At 41.8% G+C, this 20827-nt stretch overlaps 1 protein-coding gene across 1 annotated transcript in view; it reads left to right on the top strand.

The window, feature by feature from the left end:
* SNTG1 (syntrophin gamma 1) overlaps positions 1–20827 on the top strand; it is a 327320-nt gene that overhangs the window by 274204 nt on the left and 32289 nt on the right. Inside the window, exon 15 of the mRNA XM_029222453.1 lies at positions 19476–19628. Within this exon, the coding sequence (XP_029078286.1) occupies positions 19476–19628 (153 nt within the window). The remainder of the gene's footprint in view (positions 1–19475; positions 19629–20827) is intronic.

Below are 20827 nucleotides of genomic sequence, written 5' to 3'. Positions count from 1 at the left end.
CGGAAGTGCCCACGTATTAGCACTCTGCCCAGAGTAAAATCAAACAGCCCGTCTCATTGGTCTTCCCACACAAAATTTGCTATAAGCCTATTAGTTGCTTTGGGAAAATTTTTACCTAGGTTATGAGGCCTGGAGATAATATTTTCAGATACTGATTAATATACACTTGTATGTATATAGGAAAGCTCTCTTCGTGAGGGCAGCGGGCACGTTCCATGCTTCCTGGATTTACACTTGACATACAGCGTTACCGGTTGAGGATTGTCTTTCACAAAGGGAAACTTCACGTAGCACAAGAACAGAGGCATGGACGTAAGGCTCAGTGTGAAATGGATTCTTTTCCTGCAGGCAGATCAGTGCTGGGGGAGGGCTGGCTTCCCAAGGAGCCCAGACTCCGATGGTTGGGTCTGGGGAGCGAGTTGAAGGGGTCCCTTGTGTAACTCAGTCACCCGTCCCACCACTTAACAGTCCTGTGCAGCTGGGCGAGGGGCAGGCTTCTCTCTCCAGAAACGGGTCCCTCACATAAGGCACATTTCATTGATCTGGACCACGGAACATCTGGCCTCGGACCACTAGTCAGGAAAACCCACTCTCTTCTGACCCAAAGCTACACCCGTAACAACAAAAATGAAGCAGTAATAGTTACCCAGAATATATAGTTCATGTGCAGTGCCAGGTATTGTTCTAAGTGCTTATAGAATAATATATTTAATCTTTACTACACCACTGTGAGGCAGTTCCTATTATTCCCATTTTACAGATATGGAAACGAGGCAAGGAATGTTTAAATAAATAACTCAAGGTCACACAGCTGGTGAAGCTCAGACCTACAGATGTGAATCTTGCAGGCTGTCTCAAAAATCTGTGCCCATCAACTTGTACTCTGGCTTCTTTCTCTCTCGGTATAAGCATTGATAAATAGGAAAGAAACGCCAATGAGAAAGCCAGCCCGGCACCAAGGGGGAGAGTAAGGGTTCAGAATAAGGGACGTGGCAGTAAATGGCGACTCTCACTTCCATGTGTTGCCCTTTGCCAATGTGTCAGGCTCTGTGGACTTGTCGACCTCTTCATCTGTTCAGTGGGGCGAAGAAAGCACAGGTTGTTGTGAAGATTAGCAGTTCGTTCATTGGTTTGTGAATGCATTTTTATTTATGAATTCACTTATCAAATATTCGTTGAGTATCATTCATGTGCCGATCGCCCCACTGGGTACCAGGGATTCAGCACAACTGTAGAGGGGCCGGAGCTCACAGAAAGCCCAGCTGATGAGGGGATTTAGGTCCTTTGGAGGGAGGCCTTAAACAGACTGAAATGTAGACACTCATTAAAGGACTCGGCAGAGGAGGACGCGTTGCGGTTATAGGGTTAGGAGTCCGGTGAGCTGGCGGGGAGGGGGCATCCCGGGCTCAGGAGGGCATGTGTGAGCGCGCCCAGGTGTGCGAGGAGTGTGTGTCCTTCGCCACAGCTAAAAATGCTCAGCACCGCGGTGATGTGCTTGGGTCGGAGGTCTGCGCTGGTGTTCGGGTGCGAAGACGAGAATCAGGACTGTGAACCTTATCTGAAGGACCAAGAAGAGGCCCGGCAGGAGGGCGAGCGCGAGCCGCAGCAGAGCCGGCCTCCCGCTCTCAACCGTGAGATGGGCCGGGCTCCGCAGAGGAGGCGGTCCCAGGGCTACGGCGGAGATCCGGGCCGGAGAGGACCAGTGCCCGGAAGGGCGCGGGCGGGGCCGGGGGGCGGGAGGGGCGGGCGGCGGAAGACGTCACAAAGGAGACGCTCCGGTCGCCGTCCCCACCGGGTCAGCCACGTGCTGCGGAGGCAGTCCCCGCCCACTGCTCTTGCCCGTGTGACTTACTGCAGAGCGACCGCCCCAGCTCTGACCGTAACCGAGCGGTGCAGCCGGACGGAGCTGGAGAAAGACACCACGCCTTTAAATCTGCCTCACACTCGCGCTGGAGTGTTTCCGTGGTCCGTCCTCTGGCCTAATCCAGCAGGACGGAGGTTAAAGCGCCTTCCTTTCTCGCAGCGTCAGCACACACTTCGCGCTCCCCGGGGGGTGACCCTACCGCCTCCTTACGAAGTCCTCAGCCAGCGGGGTTACTGCGGCCCCCGGCAGGCCTGTCCTGACGGCCCGTCCCCGCTCTTACCTAAGGCAGACCGCTCCCCGGCAGTAGATCTCATCCCCTCTGCGCCCCGGGCACCCCGGCGTTTCCACCCTGACGCCCCCCGATGCACACGTGCTCCCTGACCGCGGCCCTGCGCTCTGAGCGTTCAACAGTGTGCACATCTGACTAGTGACGTGTCCAGATGCGACATGTCTCAGACTTAGGACTGGACAATCGGAGGGGAACCCAAACAGTACGGAGATAAGAGAAAAATGGAAAAAAACAAAAACTAGAATTCTGTTGTTTTTTGCAGAACCAGGAAGAAGGAGGGCCGGTCAGCAGATATTTTCTAGAAAGTGGCAAAGCCAGTGGCCTAGACAATGAACTGAGGCCACACTCAGGCCACACTGGACACACTTCACCATAAAGGCCCTCGGGTATGGGTGTCAATCCTCAGGGGTGTCCAGATGTCAGGGAACCTGTCAGTCAATTTGGGGGCCTCACTAATAAAAAGATTGCAGAAGTAGGAATATAAAATTAGTCACAAAAGTGAACATTTAGAATGAGGAAAAACCACGAGTCACTGGGCCAGTGTCACCTGCCCCCGGAGGACACCCCCGTGTCCCTGTGACCTGGATCTCATCCTACAGCTGGACTTAGGAGTTCAAGTCCAGTGGTCAGATTCTTCCTGGTGAGAGAAGGACAGGCCCTACCCGAATGATGTGGAAGCAATTACAATAGTAATTGTCCCGCCAACCATCACACGAGGAGACACACGGGGAGCAGGGAGTGGAGACCGACGTCGTCCAAAGTGATTGACTCGTGTGCTGATGTTTGCAGAAACACTTGTCTTTCAGGTTCTGAAAGGGAGACCATCTTAGTAAAAACGATGTGTCTCTGCATTTTCCGAACATATTTGTAGCCCTTTTCTTTTTTTAAATAACAGTTTTTCTTAGAAGGTTTATTGATTGTTTTACATTTTATACCTCATTTTTAAATGATTCCAGTTCTTGGTTTTTTAATGTATTGCTTTAAAATGTGTAATCACTTCCTAAAATCCAAGCTTCTTAAAATATGTTTTAATTTGTTTCCTCCAATAATAGAACTAAATGTCCCTGATTCTTTTAGTCTCTTCACCGACTGCAAACTCAAGGAGCCTTGCTGCTCTCGGTGAGGACCTAGGCTCCCCTGACTGAGCTCGGGCTGTTGGAGCCCCAGCGGCAGATCAAAGCAAGAGTGACTTTGTCCGGAACACCCAGCCCCCTGTTCACAGCCTGCTTCCTTTCTTAATGAAAGACAATGATCATCATTGATAAAAATGTGATTTTATCTTTTATTTTTGTTATCTTAATAACATGTTCTTGGATTTATTAATATGCTAGCACGTACCCACTCTTCTGTTAGGGCTCCACAAATGCACAGCTGTTACATAAAGTACTTATTTCTGTTTTTCCGAAACATCTTTCAAGTCCCAGAGTGCTAATTACTTATATCTCATTTTTAAAGATTTGTTTTATTGACCTATTTATACTCTTGAAAGCTCAAAGGCATCATTTCTTTTCATTCTGGAAGTTCTCACCATTTCCCTTTGTCCTTATATAGTGACACACACATCCATATCATTCTTACATTATTATTTTTTCCTTAAGTTATACCATTTGCATTACATTTTCTATGTCAGGTGTGAACAAAACACTGATGTGTCAAATGTTTTAAATAATTGTACATGATTTCTGTGACTGATCTGATGATTCCTCAAATGTTTGTTTGTCCTTTTAGTTATAAAAAGTACAGCCTTACAGTGTTTTCATGAAGCTTCCAAAGCAATTCAAGGTCCTTTTTTCAAACAAACAAATATCTCTTAGGAAAAGGATGTGTTAATAAAAGGATTCAGTAGCTTCTTCTCATGAAGGACTTAATGCACAAAAGATATTTAATCTTGCTTTCCAAATAAACCAAAATCCTCTCTCCGTCTTTCTCGATATCTAATTGTATAGGGGGTGTTCCTTACACATGTAAGTGGGTCTAAGAGCAAGATATTTATGGATTATTACAACTTCATGTTGCAGAATTTCCTTCCCCTTCATTCTGAGTTAGAAGCACAGCCTGACTATCATTCTGAAAATAAGCACTGGGGAGCAATGCTTTTTAAAATCTCTATATTTTAGGCTTCGCTGGTGGCGCAGTGGTTGAGAGTCCGCCTGCCGATGCAGGGGACGTGGGTTCGTGCCCCAGTCCGGGAAGATCCCACGTGCCGCGAAGCGGCTGGCCCCATGAGCCATGGCCGCTGAGCCTGCGTGTCCGGAGCCTGTGCTCCACAACAGGAGAGGCCACAGCGGTGAGAGGCCCACGTACCGCAAAAAAAAAAAAATAATAAAACTTAATATTTTAATATACTCCACTAATTTTAATAAAATATGACAGTATAACTATGTTAGGAAAACCTTCCTAGAATATTCTAAATAAAAAGTTATATAACACATAAAATATGAATAAATTGAATATTTTTGAAGCATTTAAAATAAGTGACAACTTATCTCTATATGAATTGTCTGGTTAGTAAAATTTTGTGTGGGCAGCTAGTAGAACATAGACTTTGTGTAGGAGAAACCTAGAAAATTAGTTTTGTTGCCCAAATCAATTTGGTGCCAATCTCAAGGATTCATCCCTTAAGAAGAGGATTACTTGTAATCCTCTACTCAGTTTAAATTCCTTCCTTCAGGTCTATTTTAAGATTTTCCATAATCTTTTCAGACTTAATACTTTTGGATTTCTGTTTACAGAAAGTTTCTGCCTTGCAAATTTCCAATTGTATGAAATCTTAAAACTGTTTGACCTTCCAAAAGCTTATGTTACTGTTTTTAAAAGTGAAAATACAGTTTTAATACAGAAGATATTGTACACGTATCAATGGAATATTATTCAGCCATAAAAAGGAACGAAATTAGGTCATTTGTAGAGACGTGGATGGACCTAGAGACTGTGATACAGAGTGAAGTAAGTCAGAAAGAGAAAAACACATATCATATATTAACTCATATATGTGGAACCTAGAAAAATGGTACAGATGAACTGGTTTGCAGGGCAGAAATAGAGACACAGATGTAGAGAACAAACGTATGGACACCAAGGGGGGAAAGTGGTTGGGGGGTGGTGGTGGAATGAACTGGGAGACTGGGATTGACATGTGTACACTGATGTGTATAAAGTGGATGACTAATAAGAGCCTGCTGTATAAAAAAATAAATAAAATTTTTAAAAAACTGAAGGAAACCAGATGTCAGACCCTTGAAGAAAAGTGTTGAAATCTTCAAACTGGTCTAGAATACCTTAATTATTTATTTATTTATTTATTTTATTTTACTTGTTGGCTGCATTGGGTCTTTGTTGCAGTGCGCGGGCTTCTCATTGCAGTGGCCTCTCGTTGCAGAGCATGGGCTCTAGGCTCACAGGCTTCAGTAGTTGTGGCGAGCAGGCTCAGTAGTTGTGGCTTGCAGGCTCGGTAGTTGTGGCACACGGGCTTAGTTGCTCCGCGGCATGTGGGATCTTCCCGGACCAGGGCTCAAACCCATGTCCCTGGCATTGGCAGGCAGATTCTTAACGACCATGCCACCAGTGAAGTCCCTTTTTTTTTTTAATGATGCAGTGGCATAGAGAGTTTGCAGTACCAGTTTTCAATCACATCACTTCGTTTTTATTAATAATAACTATACTTTTACTGTTACACATTACTTTATCAAGAAAAATATTGTTCTTGTTATTTTGCTAGTTGTTTCTTTAGAATGCCGTCAGTTTCTGTGGTTGATAGTGTTTCTTACAGAAGATCAGCAGCACACACTGTGCACTGCCCACCTCGTCTTACTCATCCTTTGCATATTTTAAAGAGTTGAATAGGTCAGGCCCATTGCTCACCATCCCAAAAAGTGCAGATTAGAGGAACTCTAGGTGACAACTACTCGAGTGCTGTGTAGAAGTTGCACATAAGGATCCCACTTTCTGGAACCTTGCTGCTCTGTCCTGCCAGCCTGTCATGGTTGCACTGAGTGTGTCAAGACACACTGTTAGAGATGGACTTTGGAGCGGGTTAGGTTTTCTCGTTGTTTAATACATGCACGAACCTGATTGATTAAATTTAACTTATGTGATTAGGTTTCATTATTTGTTTCTTCCGCTTTCCGTTTGGCAGCTTTAAAATTGTTATATGTCATCTGTAAGGAAAAGAGTCTCTCTGGCTCTGAAATATCCAAAATATTTTCAATTAACATATTTTTCTAAATAACAAAATTAGAACAGTTAAATTTTACATTTGGGATTACATCTATCAATCAGTTGGATCTTGTCAAAATCAACTGTGTTCCTAATTAAAAAAAAAACTATTTATTGAGAAAATTCTTCATCGAGTTTCAATTTGTCGTGGCCAACAAAATATCATTGAGAGGAAAATAATGCACTCCTGTGAGATGTTTTCTTTTCCGAGGATATACGTAGCTATAGTTACAGAGGTGTGTGTGTGTGTGTGTGTAGTTTTGTGATTTGGAAATATTCGTTATGATGTTTTGGAAGTAATAGCTAGCCTTTTGATATATTTTTGTTTTATCAAAACATGGAATAAAGTTCAGTTTTGCTTTAGAGTTACTGTAGTTATTCTCTTCCTGTATCATTGTTCGTTTGGAAGAGCAAATGTACTTAATAGGAACTAAGACAATTCTTAGCAATAGATTTATGGTTACTCTTATCCCATTAGATAATTTTACTACTTTCACCTTTGTTTCCCTACAGTGTGTTTGTACTTCAGCCATCCGTCACGTACCGCATGTTTCTGTTCAGTTTCTAAACACCATACTAACGTGATTACCAGGTTAGCTGGTTGAGGGAAGGAGCAGGCGTGTGTACAGCAAGAATCAGCAGCAGGTTGCCTGGGCTTGACTTCTAGTCCCAATAATTCCCAGCAAGAAATCTCTGATAAATTACTTAGCTATCTTTATTTCAGAATTCTCACCATTATGTCAGGGATTATAATTATAGCTACCTTCGGGGTTGTTGGTTTGAAGAAGTAAGCTAAGAAAAGGTACTTCATAAGCGCTGGATAAATGTTAGGGATTTCTGTCTCTGAATTGCTCTTGAAATGTGTGTCACCCTAAAGTGGCATCGGTCATGTCCTCCAAGGTGGTTCCTCTACTTTTATCCCATTTCGTGAATGATATGACCTTCTGGCAAATGTAAAGGGCTAGATGTGTTTTTCCTTAGTCCAAATAAGTATTGAATGATGTGTCCCTTCCGTCCCTGGAATCAGAAGACAGTCTTTTGAGCAAGTGCTGGAAATGAAGTGACTGGACTCACGTCTCTGGGACGAGATCACTGTGACTCTTCAAGGTCACCTTTCCCTGGTGTGGTATCAGCTCTGTGATAACCATACACATCACAGAAAGAGAACTCAGGACCCAGAGACCAGAGACAAGGCTATCATTCAATGGCAGATCTTTCTGGTACCACGTCCCAAGTGGAAGCCACGCACGGACGCCTCCATCCCAGCGGTGGGAGCCTCTGAGGAGTCATTCCCAGGACCTCTTGTTGCACAGCCAGCAGCAGAGGTGGGAACGCAAGCCGGGCTGGTTGACCCCTGGTGCTTCTCTTTCTCCACTGCCCTCCATTAGGGGACTTTCTTTGAGCATATAATCGTCTCCATCATTGAAATTCCTACAACTCACCCATCCACCTGCTTAGCTGTGCGCCAGAGGGAGGAGGGGGCAGGCGTGCATGCTGCTTCTGCAGAAGGGGTGCTTGTGTAACAGGCAATTTCATCTTAAAGACTTGCTTATTCTGGGGCTTCCCTGGTGGCGCAGTGGTTAAGAATCTGCCTGCCAATGCAGGGGACACGGGTTCGAGCCCTGGTCCAGGAAGATCCCACACGCCGCCGAGCCACTAAGCCCGTGCGCCACAACTACTGAGCCTGCGCTCTAGAGCCCACAAGCCACAACTACTGAGCCCGCAAGCCACAACTACTGAAGCCCACGTGCCTAGAGCCCGTGCTCTGCAACAAGAGAAGCCACCGCAGTGAGAAGCCCGCACACCGCAATGAAGAGTAGCCCCCGCTCGCCGCAAGTAGAGAAAGCCCGCGCACAGCAACGAAGACCCAACGCAGCCAAAAATAGATAAATAAATAAAATAAATTAAAAAAAAAAAAAGACTTGCTTAATCTACCGATTCAAGCACTATGAACCCAACAGTCTTCTCCTGATGTGCTCACGTAGAATTTGCACATCATGTCAGGGATCCTGGTATAACCAGATCTTAATGGGCTTGGGCTTCTTGACTTGGGGACAAAAAGCTGGTGAACGAAGGTTGGTGAACACACGGTGTAAAATTACGTGATTGTGTTCCAAGCACTGCAAAGAGACTCAGTTTCCTCACCGGACTGTGAGGTGTTGCCCTTATGAGGCTCCAGAGCCAGCCCCTCTCTGCTGGGCGAGGCTTGAGGCCCACGCACACTGGAAGGTGAGGGAGAGCAGGCAGAGGGGGACACGGGCAGAGGACGGCAGTCGCTCTGTCCACCACTTCCGCCCACGCCCCCCAGCCCGCCTCTCGGGCCTGTCTCCTTTTGTTCATCAGCCTCCCATTTGACCTCTGGTCCTCGCGGGCAGCACCCCGGGCCCTGGTCACACGAAAGCAAAGGCTGCAACACAGCAGGGAGACTGAAGGCGCGTGCTCACAGCTCCGCCCGGCTCGGTCCCCCTGACAGTAGATGCCCTGCAGTGGAGAGACCTCCCATCTGCACTGGGTTTCCGTCCGAAGGACCCTAAGGACAGGACATGCACACACAGTATGATAAAATTCAACACATATTTAAGCGTCATTCTGTTTGGTTTATCTTCTCCCCTATACGGCTGTTTTTCTGGGGAAGTGCTTTCAAATACACAGAAGTCATAGCTAGCCATCTAAACAAAAGAGAAATTGACACAGAATGTATTTATTAATTGATCTGATAATTTGGGAGCTAATACAATACATGCTGTATAATAGATCACTTGTAACACGTAAACTAAGATTTTATCAAATTTGATTGCAGAAATTAAACTTATTTTGGACAGAAGATTACCTGTATGCTTTGTATTTATGTAAAATCAGAGTTATAAACGTCCTGTGATTGTATTTTATTTGTGTAGGAATATAAAGTGAGTCAATGAACATTATAAAGCATATAGGTTTTTAAAAGTCAGTCATGGAAAAGAATTACGTACAAAAGGAGAGAAGGGTATTTTCATTCCAGCTATAAGTGATGGCTCTGAGTTGTACCGTGCTCCATTATTTTTATAATGTCTATTTTCCAACAATGTTATGTATATTAAAGCATATTTCATTAGTGTATATATGTGTGTATGTATGCAGCATTTTATATAGTTTTAAATTATTCATTGTTATATATACTTATGTATACCACATAACCTATTTTCTATTCAACAGAAATGTGTAAAAATGACAATACTCTTATTTTTGTATGCATGAAAGGAAACTTATTCTTGAAATATGTTGGGTTTTTTTGTTTTTCTTTTTTTTGCGGTACGCGGGCCTCTCACTGTCGTGGCCTCTCCCGTTGCGGAGCACAGGCTCCGGACGCGCAGGCTCAGCGGCCATGGCTCACGGGCCCAGCCGCTCCGCGGCATGTGGGATCTTCCCGGACCGGGGCACGAACCCGTGTCCCCTGCATAGGCAGGCGGACTCTCAACCACTGCGCCGCCAGGGAAGCCCTTGAAATATGTTTTGATGGTTGTACTACTAGGTAGAAAAATGGGCGAGGACCCAAAGTGACTCAGGAGGATCCAGTACAGCTAACGGTCCTTCATGGAACCTCACTTTCTTCCCAATCAATTGCCAATCGCATTGCTTTCGATGCCATTTGTACACTAATAATTATGAACCTATTCAGAGCTCTGCCCTGCATCCCACCTCATGTCTTTATTGCCATCTGGACGCTCCATGTGGGCGTCTGACCCACATCTCCCAGGGGACGTGCCCCCGCTCCAGACACCCCCTCGCCGGCGGCCTGACTCACCCGCCATTCACGTCCAAGAACTCAGGCACCGACCTCCAGTCTGTCTGTCACACCTGGCACCTCAGCAGATGCATCCCACCCGTCTCCACGACGCCATCACCCTCGCGCCTCCCCGCGTTAGTCTTACCATTTCTCACGCATCTTCCTGCCTTAAAACTTGCCCCCGTTAGCGTTCAGTTCGAAGCAAAGCAAGATCCAGAGTTTTCAGGCACCTGCAGGGGGCCGTGGCCCGGACCACCACCCTCTGCACAGCCACCCGCCACCCATCCTACTTCCTCCGTCCTGCGATGGCTCACGGCAGCCCTCCCAGATATCCCAAATACTAGTTTACTCTCTCCCTTCATGCCTGCCCTCAAATGTCACCTCCTTGAAGAGCCCTTTCTTATCATTCTGTATAAATGGCACGGCCCCTGGGGCTGGCGCCCCCCAAAGCGCTAACAGGCTTTCCCGACATCTGACTTAGGAATAAACATTTCCTTGTTTGCGCTCTGATTTGTCTCATCCCCGCTCAAAACAAGTCTCCGTGAGACAGAGATGCTCAGTGCTTCGCACACAGCAGGCGTGCAGGACTTTCCTGGGTGAACATCAACTGAGTACCCACCATGGGCACTGGACTGGGCCAAGATAAAATACTTTCTGAGGCTGCAGGGGGTATGTGCAATCTTGAACACGGCCCGAAAATGTTTCCACAGTTGAAAGTTATTATTATTTGTTTGAAAAGAAGTATCACTAGAAAAAAGAGAGAGAGAAGGAAAGACAGCATCTAATGGTCCTGGATGTAAAGAGCATTCAGTTTTATCCTGAGTTGTTCTTTAGAAAATGACCCAGGAGCCAGGCTGGAGATGATACCATCTATATCATGAGTACTAATTGGGCAGTTTGGCCCCCAGACCTCCCCTTCATCTGACAAAATGTGCAGGATTAATTGAACACATTTTATGAGAGGCTTGCTGGCCAGATACCACTTCTCACAATTATCTTCACTTTTTAAATCTCCACAGACACGGCTCTCAAACAGGATCCTAGGGTACATAAACAGAGGTGTGGTTTCAGGTGACACAAGGAACTCCCTTTATGTCTCATGCTAGTCAGATCCGGACGAGTCCATCCTGGCTAGCTGGCATCTTTTACTACTCGAGGGGTTAGGAAAAAGTTGATAAGTTTCAGTGGAGAGATACTAAGATCATTAAATAGCTAAGGCACGGTACCCCTGAGGAAAGGTAAAATAATTTGCCTCACTTGGTTTCATAAAGAGAAAGCCGAAAGGTGGCTTGATAATTGTCCTCAAGGATACAAAAGGTTACTTTTTAAGAAGTGGTGACCACTTGTTTTCAATCGCATCTGAAGAGAGATTAAGAATAAATTAGTGTACACTGCAGTGTGAGGGATCCTGTTTTCAGGAAAGAATATTAGGAGATTGAAGAACAGTCTTCACATACCAAGTATTAAAGGCTGAGAATTAGAGTTTCATTCTTTGGAAATACTTACAGGTGGGACTGTTTGGATTATTTCTTAAAGGCAGGACCAAATGACCAGCCACAATTCCTACTGACCCTTAATGTCCACATCTGTAGGAACAGCTAGTACATTTCTCAGACGCCCCGCACTGGACAGCCTGTTCTCCTAAAAGCCATCTGGTCTTTGGATTTCAAAGCATGGATTTGAGGATTTTTTTTTTTTAGTATGATGTAATTATCCTCAGAACTAGAATATTAGGATTGAAATCTGAAAGATGAATCTCGTAACTATTAACTAAAACCATTAATCTCAATGGGCGATATTGAAAGTCAACCCTGAATACTATTGTAAGAAATTAATGTTATTGTTTTACGTGTCTCTGGTTTGTTTGTTTTCTGGTGCTAGTTCTGCTAAATTATCGTAGTGACGCTTCTATTTGTTTCAATAATAATGTCTTTGGGAAAATGCTGATATCAATCAATAATGAAAACTGATTAAAGGCTATTAAATAAGAAATCAAAAATGCAAAGCGGATACAAGGGTAAAAGTTTCTTTTAATAATTATATTTTGTTTATATGCCATATACTTTTTAAACACATTACCATATAAGAAAGCACTTTTCCCTTTGAAGGTACACAGCATTTTTCCACATGGCCTGGTTGGCTTTACTGAAACTCTTCTTTTTTTTAAGTAGGGTTTTCCTTTCTGTTTCCTGTCAAAAGCTAAATCTAGCACATATTAAGCTAGTGAAGGAGCGTAAGCCAGGCTGTGTGGATAGACTGAAACACAGGGATCCTTATCAAGGCTGTGACAGAGGGTGGGCTAGAGGACAGGGCCTCAGCTGGGTCAGTATATCCCACAGCCCCCGCCTAGAGCCCTGGACAAACAGCCTTGGCTTTGCTCAGAGATTAATGTAGTTGCGTGTGAATCAGGTAAATTCCATGCCAGATGGGACACTGCTTGGGAGAAAGTTATTCTCTTAAACTATCACTCTCTTAGGGTCCTGGTCTGGCGGAATGCATTCCAAACTCACTTTTCTAAGCCACTCCCCCCATAGATTTCGGAAACTAAGAATTCTAATCTTAGAACGTGTGTTCTAATGCCAACAGTAAAAAAAATTGTGAATGGCAGGTATATATTTTTTAACATCTTTATTGGAGTATATTGCTTTATAATGGTGTGTTAGTTTCTGCTGTATAACAAAGTGAATCAGCTATACGTATACATATATCCCCATATCCCCTCCCTCTTGCGTCTCCCTCCCACCCCTCTATGTGGTCACAAAGCACGGAGCTGATCTCCCTGTGCTATGTGGCTGCTTCCCACTAGCGATTGACTTTACATTTGGTAGTGTATATATGTCCATGCCACTCTCTCACTTCGTCCCAGCTTACCCTTCCCCCTCCCTGTGTCCTCAAGTCCGTTCTCTACATCTGTGTATTTATTCCTGTCCTGCCCCTAGGTTCGTCAGAACTTTTTTCTTTTTTTTTTTTTGATTCCATATATATGTGTTAGCATACAGTATTTGTTTTTCTCTTTCTGACTTACTTCACTCTGTATGACAGACTCTCACTCCATCCACCTCACTACAAATAACTCAATTTCATTTCTTTTTATGGCTGAGTAATATTCCATTGTATATATGTGCCACATCTTCTTTATCCATTCGTCTGTCAATGGACACTTAGGTTGCATCCAGGTCCTGGCTTTTGTAAAGAGAGCTGCAGTGAACATTGTGGTACATGACTCTATTTGAATTGTGGTTTTCTCAGGGTATATGCCCAGTAGTGGGATTGCTGGGTCATATGGTAGTTCTATTTTTAGATTTTTAAGGAACCTCCATACTGTTCTGCATAGTGGCTGTATCAATTTACATTCCCACCAACAGTGCAAGAGGGTTCCCTTTTCTCCACACCCTCTCCAGCATTTATTGTTTGTAGATTTTTTGATGATGGCCATTCTGACTGATGTGAGGTGATATCTCATTGTAGTTTTGATTTGCATTTCCCTAGGTTAGTGATGCTGAGCATCCTTTCATGTGTTTGTTGGCAATCTGTATAGCTTCTTTGGAGAAATGTCTATTTAGGTCTTCTGCCCATTTTCGGACTGGGTTGTTTGTTTTTTTGATATTGAGCTGAATGAGCTGCTTGTAAATTTTGGAGATTAATCCTTTGTCAGTTGCTTCACTTGCAAGTGTTTCTTCCATTCTGAGGGTTGTCTTTTCGTCTTGTTTATGGTTTCCTTTGCTGTGCAAAAGCTTTTAAGTTTCATTAGGTCCCATTTGTTTATTTTTGTTTTTATTTCCATTTCTCTAGGAGGTGGTAGGTGGTTCAAAAAGGATCTTGCTGTGATTTATGTCATAGAGTGTCTGCCTATGTTTTCCTCTAAGAGTTTGATAGTGTCTGGCCTTACATTTAGGTCTTTCATCCACTTTGAGTTTATTTTTGTGTATGGTGTTGGGGGTGTTCTAATTTCATTCTTTTACATGTAGCTGTCCAGTTTTCCCAGCGCCACATATTGAAGATGCTGTCTTTTCTCCAGTGTATATTCTTGCCTCCTTTATCAAAGATAAGGTGACCATATGTGCATGGGTTTATCTCTGGGCTTTCTATCCTGTTCCATTGATCTATATTTCTGTTTTTGTGCCAGTACCATACTGTCTTGATTACTGTAGCTTTGTAGTAGAGTCTGAAGTCAGGGAGCCTGATTCCTCCAGCTCCATTTTTCTTTCTCAAGATTGCATTGGCTATTCAGGGTCTTTTGTGCTTCCATACAAATTGTGAAATGTTTTGTTCTAGTTCTGTGAAAAATGCCATTGGTAATTTGATAGGGATTGCATTGAATCAGTAGATTGCTTTGGGTAATATAGTCATTTTTACAATGTTGATTCTTCCAATCCAACAACATGGTATATCTCTCCATCTGTTGGTATCACCTTTAATTTCTTTCATCAGTGTCTTATAGTTTTCTGCATACAGGTCTTTTGTCTCCTTAGGTGGGTTTATTCCTAGGTATTTTATTCTTTTTGTTGCAGTGGTAGATGAGAGTGTTTCCTTAATTTCTCTTTCAGATTTTTTATCATTAGTGTATAGGAATGCAAGAGATTTCTGTGTGTTAATTTTGTATCTTGGTACTTTACCAAATTCATTGATTAGTTCTAGTAGTTTTCTGGTAGCATATTTAGGATCCTTTATGTATAGTATCATGTCATCTTCAAACAGTGACAGTTTTACTTCTTGCTTTCTGATTTGGATTCCTTCTATTTCTTTTTCTTCTCTGATTGCTATGGCTAAAACATCCAAAACTATGTTGAATAATAGTGGTGAGAGTGGGCAGCCTTGTCTTGTCCCTGATCTTAGTGGAAATGGTTTCAGTTTTTCACCATTGAGAACAATGTTGCCTGTGGGTTTGTTATATATGGCCTTTATTATGTTGAGGTAACTTCCCTCTATGCCTACCTTCTGGAGGGTTTTTATCATAAATGGGTGTTGAATTTTGTAAAAAGCTTTTTCTGCATCTATTGAGTTGATCATGTTTTTTATTCTTCAATTTGTTAATATGGTGTATCACATTGATTGATTTGCATATATTGAAGAATCCTTGAATTCCTGGGATAAACCCCACTTGATCATGATATATGATCCTTTAATGTGCTGTTGGATTCTGCTTGCTAGTGTTTTGTTGAGGATTTTTGCATTTATGTTCATCAGTGATATTGGCCTGTAGGTTTCTTCTTTGTGACATCTCTGTCTGGTTTTGGTATCAGGGGGATGTTAGCCTTGTAGAATGAGTTTTGGAGTGTTCTTCCCTCTGCTATTTTTTGGAAGAGTTTGAGAAAGATGGGTGCTAGCTCTTCGCTAAATGTTTGATAGAATTTGCCTATAAAGCCATCTGGTCCTGGGCTTTTGTTTGTTGGAAGATTGTTAATCACAGTCTCAATTTCAGTGCTTGTGATTGGTCTGTATATATTTTCTATTTCTTCCTGGTTCAGTCTTAGAAGGTTGTGCTTTTCTAAGAATGTGTCCATTTCTTCCAGGTTGTCTATTTTATTGGCATATAGTTGCTTGTAGTAATCTCTCATGATCCTTTTATTTCTGCAGTGTCAGTTGTTACTTCTCCTTTTTCATTTCTAATTCTGTTGATTTGAGTCTTATCCCTTTTTTCCTTGATGAGTCTAGCTAATAGTTTATCGATTTTGTTTATCTTATCAAAGAACCACCTTTTAGTTTTATTGGTCTTTGCTATCATTTCCTTCATTTATTTCTGATCTGTTCTTTATGATTTCTTTCCTTCTGCTAACTTTGGGGTTTTTTGTTCTTCTTTCTCTAATTGCTTCAGGTGTAAGGTTAGGTTGTTTATTTGAGATGTTTGTCATTTCTTGAGGTGGGATTGTATTGCTATAAACTTCCTTCTTAGAACTGCTTTTGCTGTATCCCGTAGGTTTTGGGTCTTCGTGTTTTCATCGTCATTTGTCTCTAGGTAGTTTTTGATTCCCTCTTTGATTTCTTTAGTGATCTCTTGGTTATTTAGTAGGGTATCGTTTAGCCTCCATGTGTTTGTATTTTTGACAGATATTTTCCTGTAATTGATATCTAGTCTCATAGTGGTGGGGTCAGAAAAAATACTTGATATGATTTCAGTTTTCTTAAATTTACCAAGGCTTGATTTGTGACCCAAGATATGATCTATCCTGGAAAATGTTCTATGAGCACTTGAGAAGAAAGTGTATTCTGCTGTTTTTGGATGGAATGTCCTATAACTATTCGTTAAATCCATCTTGTTTAATGTGTCATTTAAAGCTCGTGTTTCCTTATTTATTTTCATTTTGGATGATCTGTCCATTGGTGAAAGTGTGGTGTTAAAGTCCCCTACAATTATTGTGTTACTGTCAAATTTCCCTTTTATGGCTGTTAGCATTTGCTTTAGGTATTGAGGTACTCCTATGTTGGGTGCATAAATATTTACAATTGTTATATGCTTTTCTTGGATTGATCCCTTGATCATTATGTAGAGTTCTTCTTCGTCTCTTGTAATAGTCTTTATTTTAAAGTCAATTTTGTCTGTTATGATAATTGCTACTCCAGCTTTCTTTTGATTTCTATTTGCATGGAATATCTTTCTCCACCCTCACTTTCAGTCTATATGTGTCCCTAGGTCTTAAGTGGTCTCTTGTAGACAGCATATATACAGGTCTTGCTTTTGTATCCATTCAGCCAATCTATGTCTTTTGGTTGGAGCATTTAATCCACTTACATTTAAGGTAATTATCGATATGTATGTTCCTATTACCATTTTCTTAATTGTTTTGGGTTTGTTATTGTAAGTCTTTTTCTTCTCAGGTGTTTCCTGCCTAGTAAAGTTCCTTTAGCATTTGTTGTAAAGCTGGTTTGGTGGTGCTGAATTCTCTTAGCTTTTGCTTGTCTGTAAATGTTTTCATTTCTCTGTGGAATCTGAATGAGATCCTTGCTGGGTAGAGTTATCTTGGTTGTAGTTTTTTTCCCTTTGATCACTTTAAATATGTCCTGCCACTCCCTTCTGGCTTGCAGAGTTTCTGCTGAAAGATCAGCTGTTAACCTTATGTGGATTCCCTTATATGTTATTTGTTGCTTTTCCCTTAGGTATATATTTTTTTAACACATTTTACCTTTAATTCTAGGATCTCTGAATTTTTAGAATTTTTGTTTAAGTCACTTGATCTTTGTAAGCCTTAATTTTCTCAGAAATAGAACTCATAATGGCTAATATCTGTAAGAGCATTTTGTAGTATATGTGATGTGCTGGGACAGGATCCACACACCCGTCTGGGCACACACACATGCACACATACATACAATGCCTAAAGAAGGGCACAAAAGTCAAACTTGCCTGCATAATAAACATTCAGACAAGCATGTTTCTTTTTCAATGTGAATACTGTTAGTTAATTTTATTAGAAAAGGAGCCTTTCTGACTCTCCTGCTACAGCCTGCATTCCACCATAAGTGGTATCACAGGTTTGTGTGTGTGTGTGTGTGTGTGTGTGTGTGTGTGTGTGTACTGGAACGTAATTTGGACCTGGAGTCTGATCCAATCCAGTTTTTTAGTAATAGTCAATATTAGTGATGGTGATATTGTGATTAATAATGATACTGTGTGAAAAAAAGATAATGATACTGTGTGATATTAGTGATTAATGGAGCACTTAATATACATGTCACTTTTCTAAGCAATATATAAATATATCAACTAATTTCATCTTTATAAGAAATTCAGGCAGGTATATCATCCTCTTTTAAGAAATACCTGCGCTGATTCTAGGAGAAGCAGAAATAAGAGGTAGAACTGACATCTGAACTTGGGCTGAGTGACTCCCAAATGATCTGATCTGAGTCACTAGGGCCAAGCAGCTTCTAAAATGGGGACCAACACATCTAAGACCTATTTCCCTCTTCAGGGAAAGGAAGATTATAGCCTATTTTCATGGATTATTGTAAAGATTAATTTAGAGACTGTATCTAAGGAATATGCTTCATGTTTTCTCTGAAATTTGCCATTATGTCCATTTATATCAGGGATTCCAGTTTCCCAGGGAAAAGGAGCAAATTTAAACTTTTATTCCTTCTTTTCCCAGATGAGGCAACTAAAATCCTCCAAAATGAATTGACTTACATTATACAGCGTGTTCACTTGGATTGATTGTAATTGATTTTTTAATATCTAAAATGCCTTGAGTTTTCTTTTAAATTAATTTAAAAATAATAGTTGTAAGTATTTATTTCAGTTACTTTTTTCAGAAGTTGAAATTTTTACTTTTCAGATCATGAGATTTATGAACATATGAGTAATAATTTAAAGGCCAGATGAGTTTGAAAATAGTTACTCTGGCAGGTATTCAGTGACATTTTACTAGAAAAGTAATTTTAATATCTTGATATCTGCCATAGCTATAAAAATGGAAATACTGACATTCATGTATATTACCTTCACCTACTTTTCCTGTATTTCTGTATAGCACAAAAAAGTCAAAGTTATGTAATTATTGAGTTAATATAATTTAAAATGCAAGCTATTTTTCCACATTGGTCATATTGGCTGAATAAGACATGAATATCCTTTTCATTCTGTGACGTATGGAATCAGGTTTATAGTATTCTGAGTCATTTCCCCAACTTTCTCTTTTACAATTTTTCCTCAGTTCCTAGCTGCATTCTTTTTACCTTTTAACATCTCTGAAGTTGCTACACATACAGATGTGTGAAAACTTCTAGTAAGACCAAAAAATTGCCATGTCAGAGTCTTTTTGACTTAATGAAATTCAGTTACATAAGTAAGGTAAATGTGTATTTTTTTTAAAGCAATAAAATTTCTGAAACATGTTAGACACAGTTTTTTCATATCTCATGTAGAAGAATATTCCTATGATAGTTTAAGGGTTATAGAAATCAACTCAATATAAGAGACCATGCTTATGAAGCTCTTTAAATTTGCAAATACATTAATAAGTATTGCTTAATTTCATCATCTTCACAGCTCTGTAAGGAAAAAGAGAAATTGTGTGTTATCCATCTGTACAGTAAGGAATTGAATCTCAAGCATTCAATGCTTTGGTAGTTACCTTGCTAGTAAGAGATGAAACCAGAAATCCTAATTTCTATCTTATGGACATGCCTCAGTGTCAATTCAAAGAAGAAGTGTTTCCGTTATAGACTTTGAGGCCTGGAAATTGTCTGCTGTGACCATTTGAATGAAGAATTAGTGCTGTCATAGAGTGTAATCTTTGTCACTGCAGCATCCCCGCCACCCACTGGTCAGCACTGATCCAGGTGTGGCCCTGTCAGAGTAGAACTGGTGTGTGCCAGCCTGTGTAACTCCAGATTTTCATCAGGACAGCGACCTGCTGGACCGGCGGAAACACTGCTTCACCGTGCAGTCTGAGTCTGGGGAGGACCTCTACTTCTCCGTGGAATTAGACTCTGACCTCGCCCAGTGGGAAAGAGCCTTCCAAACAGCAACCTTTCTGGAAGTGGAACGGATACAGGTGAGAGTCTGTGGAATTGTAGGACCTGTGACCCCCAAAGATGCATGACCACTCCCCTAGAATTCTAGTATAAATTCAAAGGAGCATAAAAATGCAGTTCTGTGAGTCCTGACCTTCTCAAATGTTCAATAATTAGCCATTGTTATTAAATGAAGTGCAACACGGCTCTGAAAAACGTTTTAATTTTCCTACAATTTGATCTTTCTAGGCTATTTCCTACCACTCATCAAAAACATATTTCTAACTTTAATTAGAATCTGCTCTACCTTAAATCTAAAGTAGAAAACGCTCTTATTTTAATTAATCGTTTACAAAGCCATTTCCTGGTCTCCAATCACAGCCACCTAATTTCCAGCCTGAACGACTTCATTCATTCACAAGGCTCTTTCTTGCTAGAAAGCCTTCTCTTCATCTCTACCCTTCAAAACGACAGGGAATTTGAAGCTTTTCTCAGAGGTCCCATCATCCAGGACAATTTTGCTAATCCCCAGTCAGCCCTGCCCTTTGCCCCCATTGCCCCTTCCACATGAGTCCTGTTCAAACTCGCCCCTGCCGAACAGTCTCTTAATCCGTTTCCTTAGGTGTCCCCATGCTGTGCTTGTGTTGGAGTGATGAGTGCTTGTTATCCCCGCACTGAGTTGTGGGTTTCCAGGGATTGTTTTATTCCTCTACCGACTGAAGTGCGTTTTGTACATCGTGAGTAATCGGCAGAAGTTTGTTAAACTTTATCTCTTAACTGTGCAGTTATATCTAGACCAAATGTCATAAACCTGTAGCCTGTACAATTCACAGGACTGTGGATGGGAACAGGCTCTGCAGCTGACCCCTAACTGACCCTTAACAGAGACCAAGGGCAAAACTGAACAGTTGTGATGCACTTGAGTCACAGAGCCGGGACCTAAATAGACACACGGACACAATTTTGAAAACAAATGTATGATGTTGACAGCACAGCATTATTATCCCGGGATTCCTGCCTGCAACAGGGCACTTGGATGCATAGTTGTTCAATTACGTTGAACTGATATGTGACATGTATTAATTTCTTTCTTCTGACTGCAAATTTCTATACTCAACCCATCAGGTCACACCAGTATGACATAACAATCAGGGGAAGGGAACAGGAGAAGACTTATTTTCACTTTTTTCATTGCTTAATTGACATTTTCTCATATTCTGCTGATCTGCATTACCTAAAA

This window comes from Monodon monoceros, unplaced genomic scaffold, assembly GCF_005190385.1.
Source record: "Monodon monoceros isolate NGI ecotype Baffin Bay Population unplaced genomic scaffold, NGI_Narwhal_1 Super_Scaffold_14, whole genome shotgun sequence".
In the NCBI taxonomy this organism is placed as follows: domain Eukaryota; kingdom Metazoa; phylum Chordata; class Mammalia; order Artiodactyla; family Monodontidae; genus Monodon; species Monodon monoceros.
This window is presented reverse-complemented; position numbering and strand designations above follow the sequence as displayed.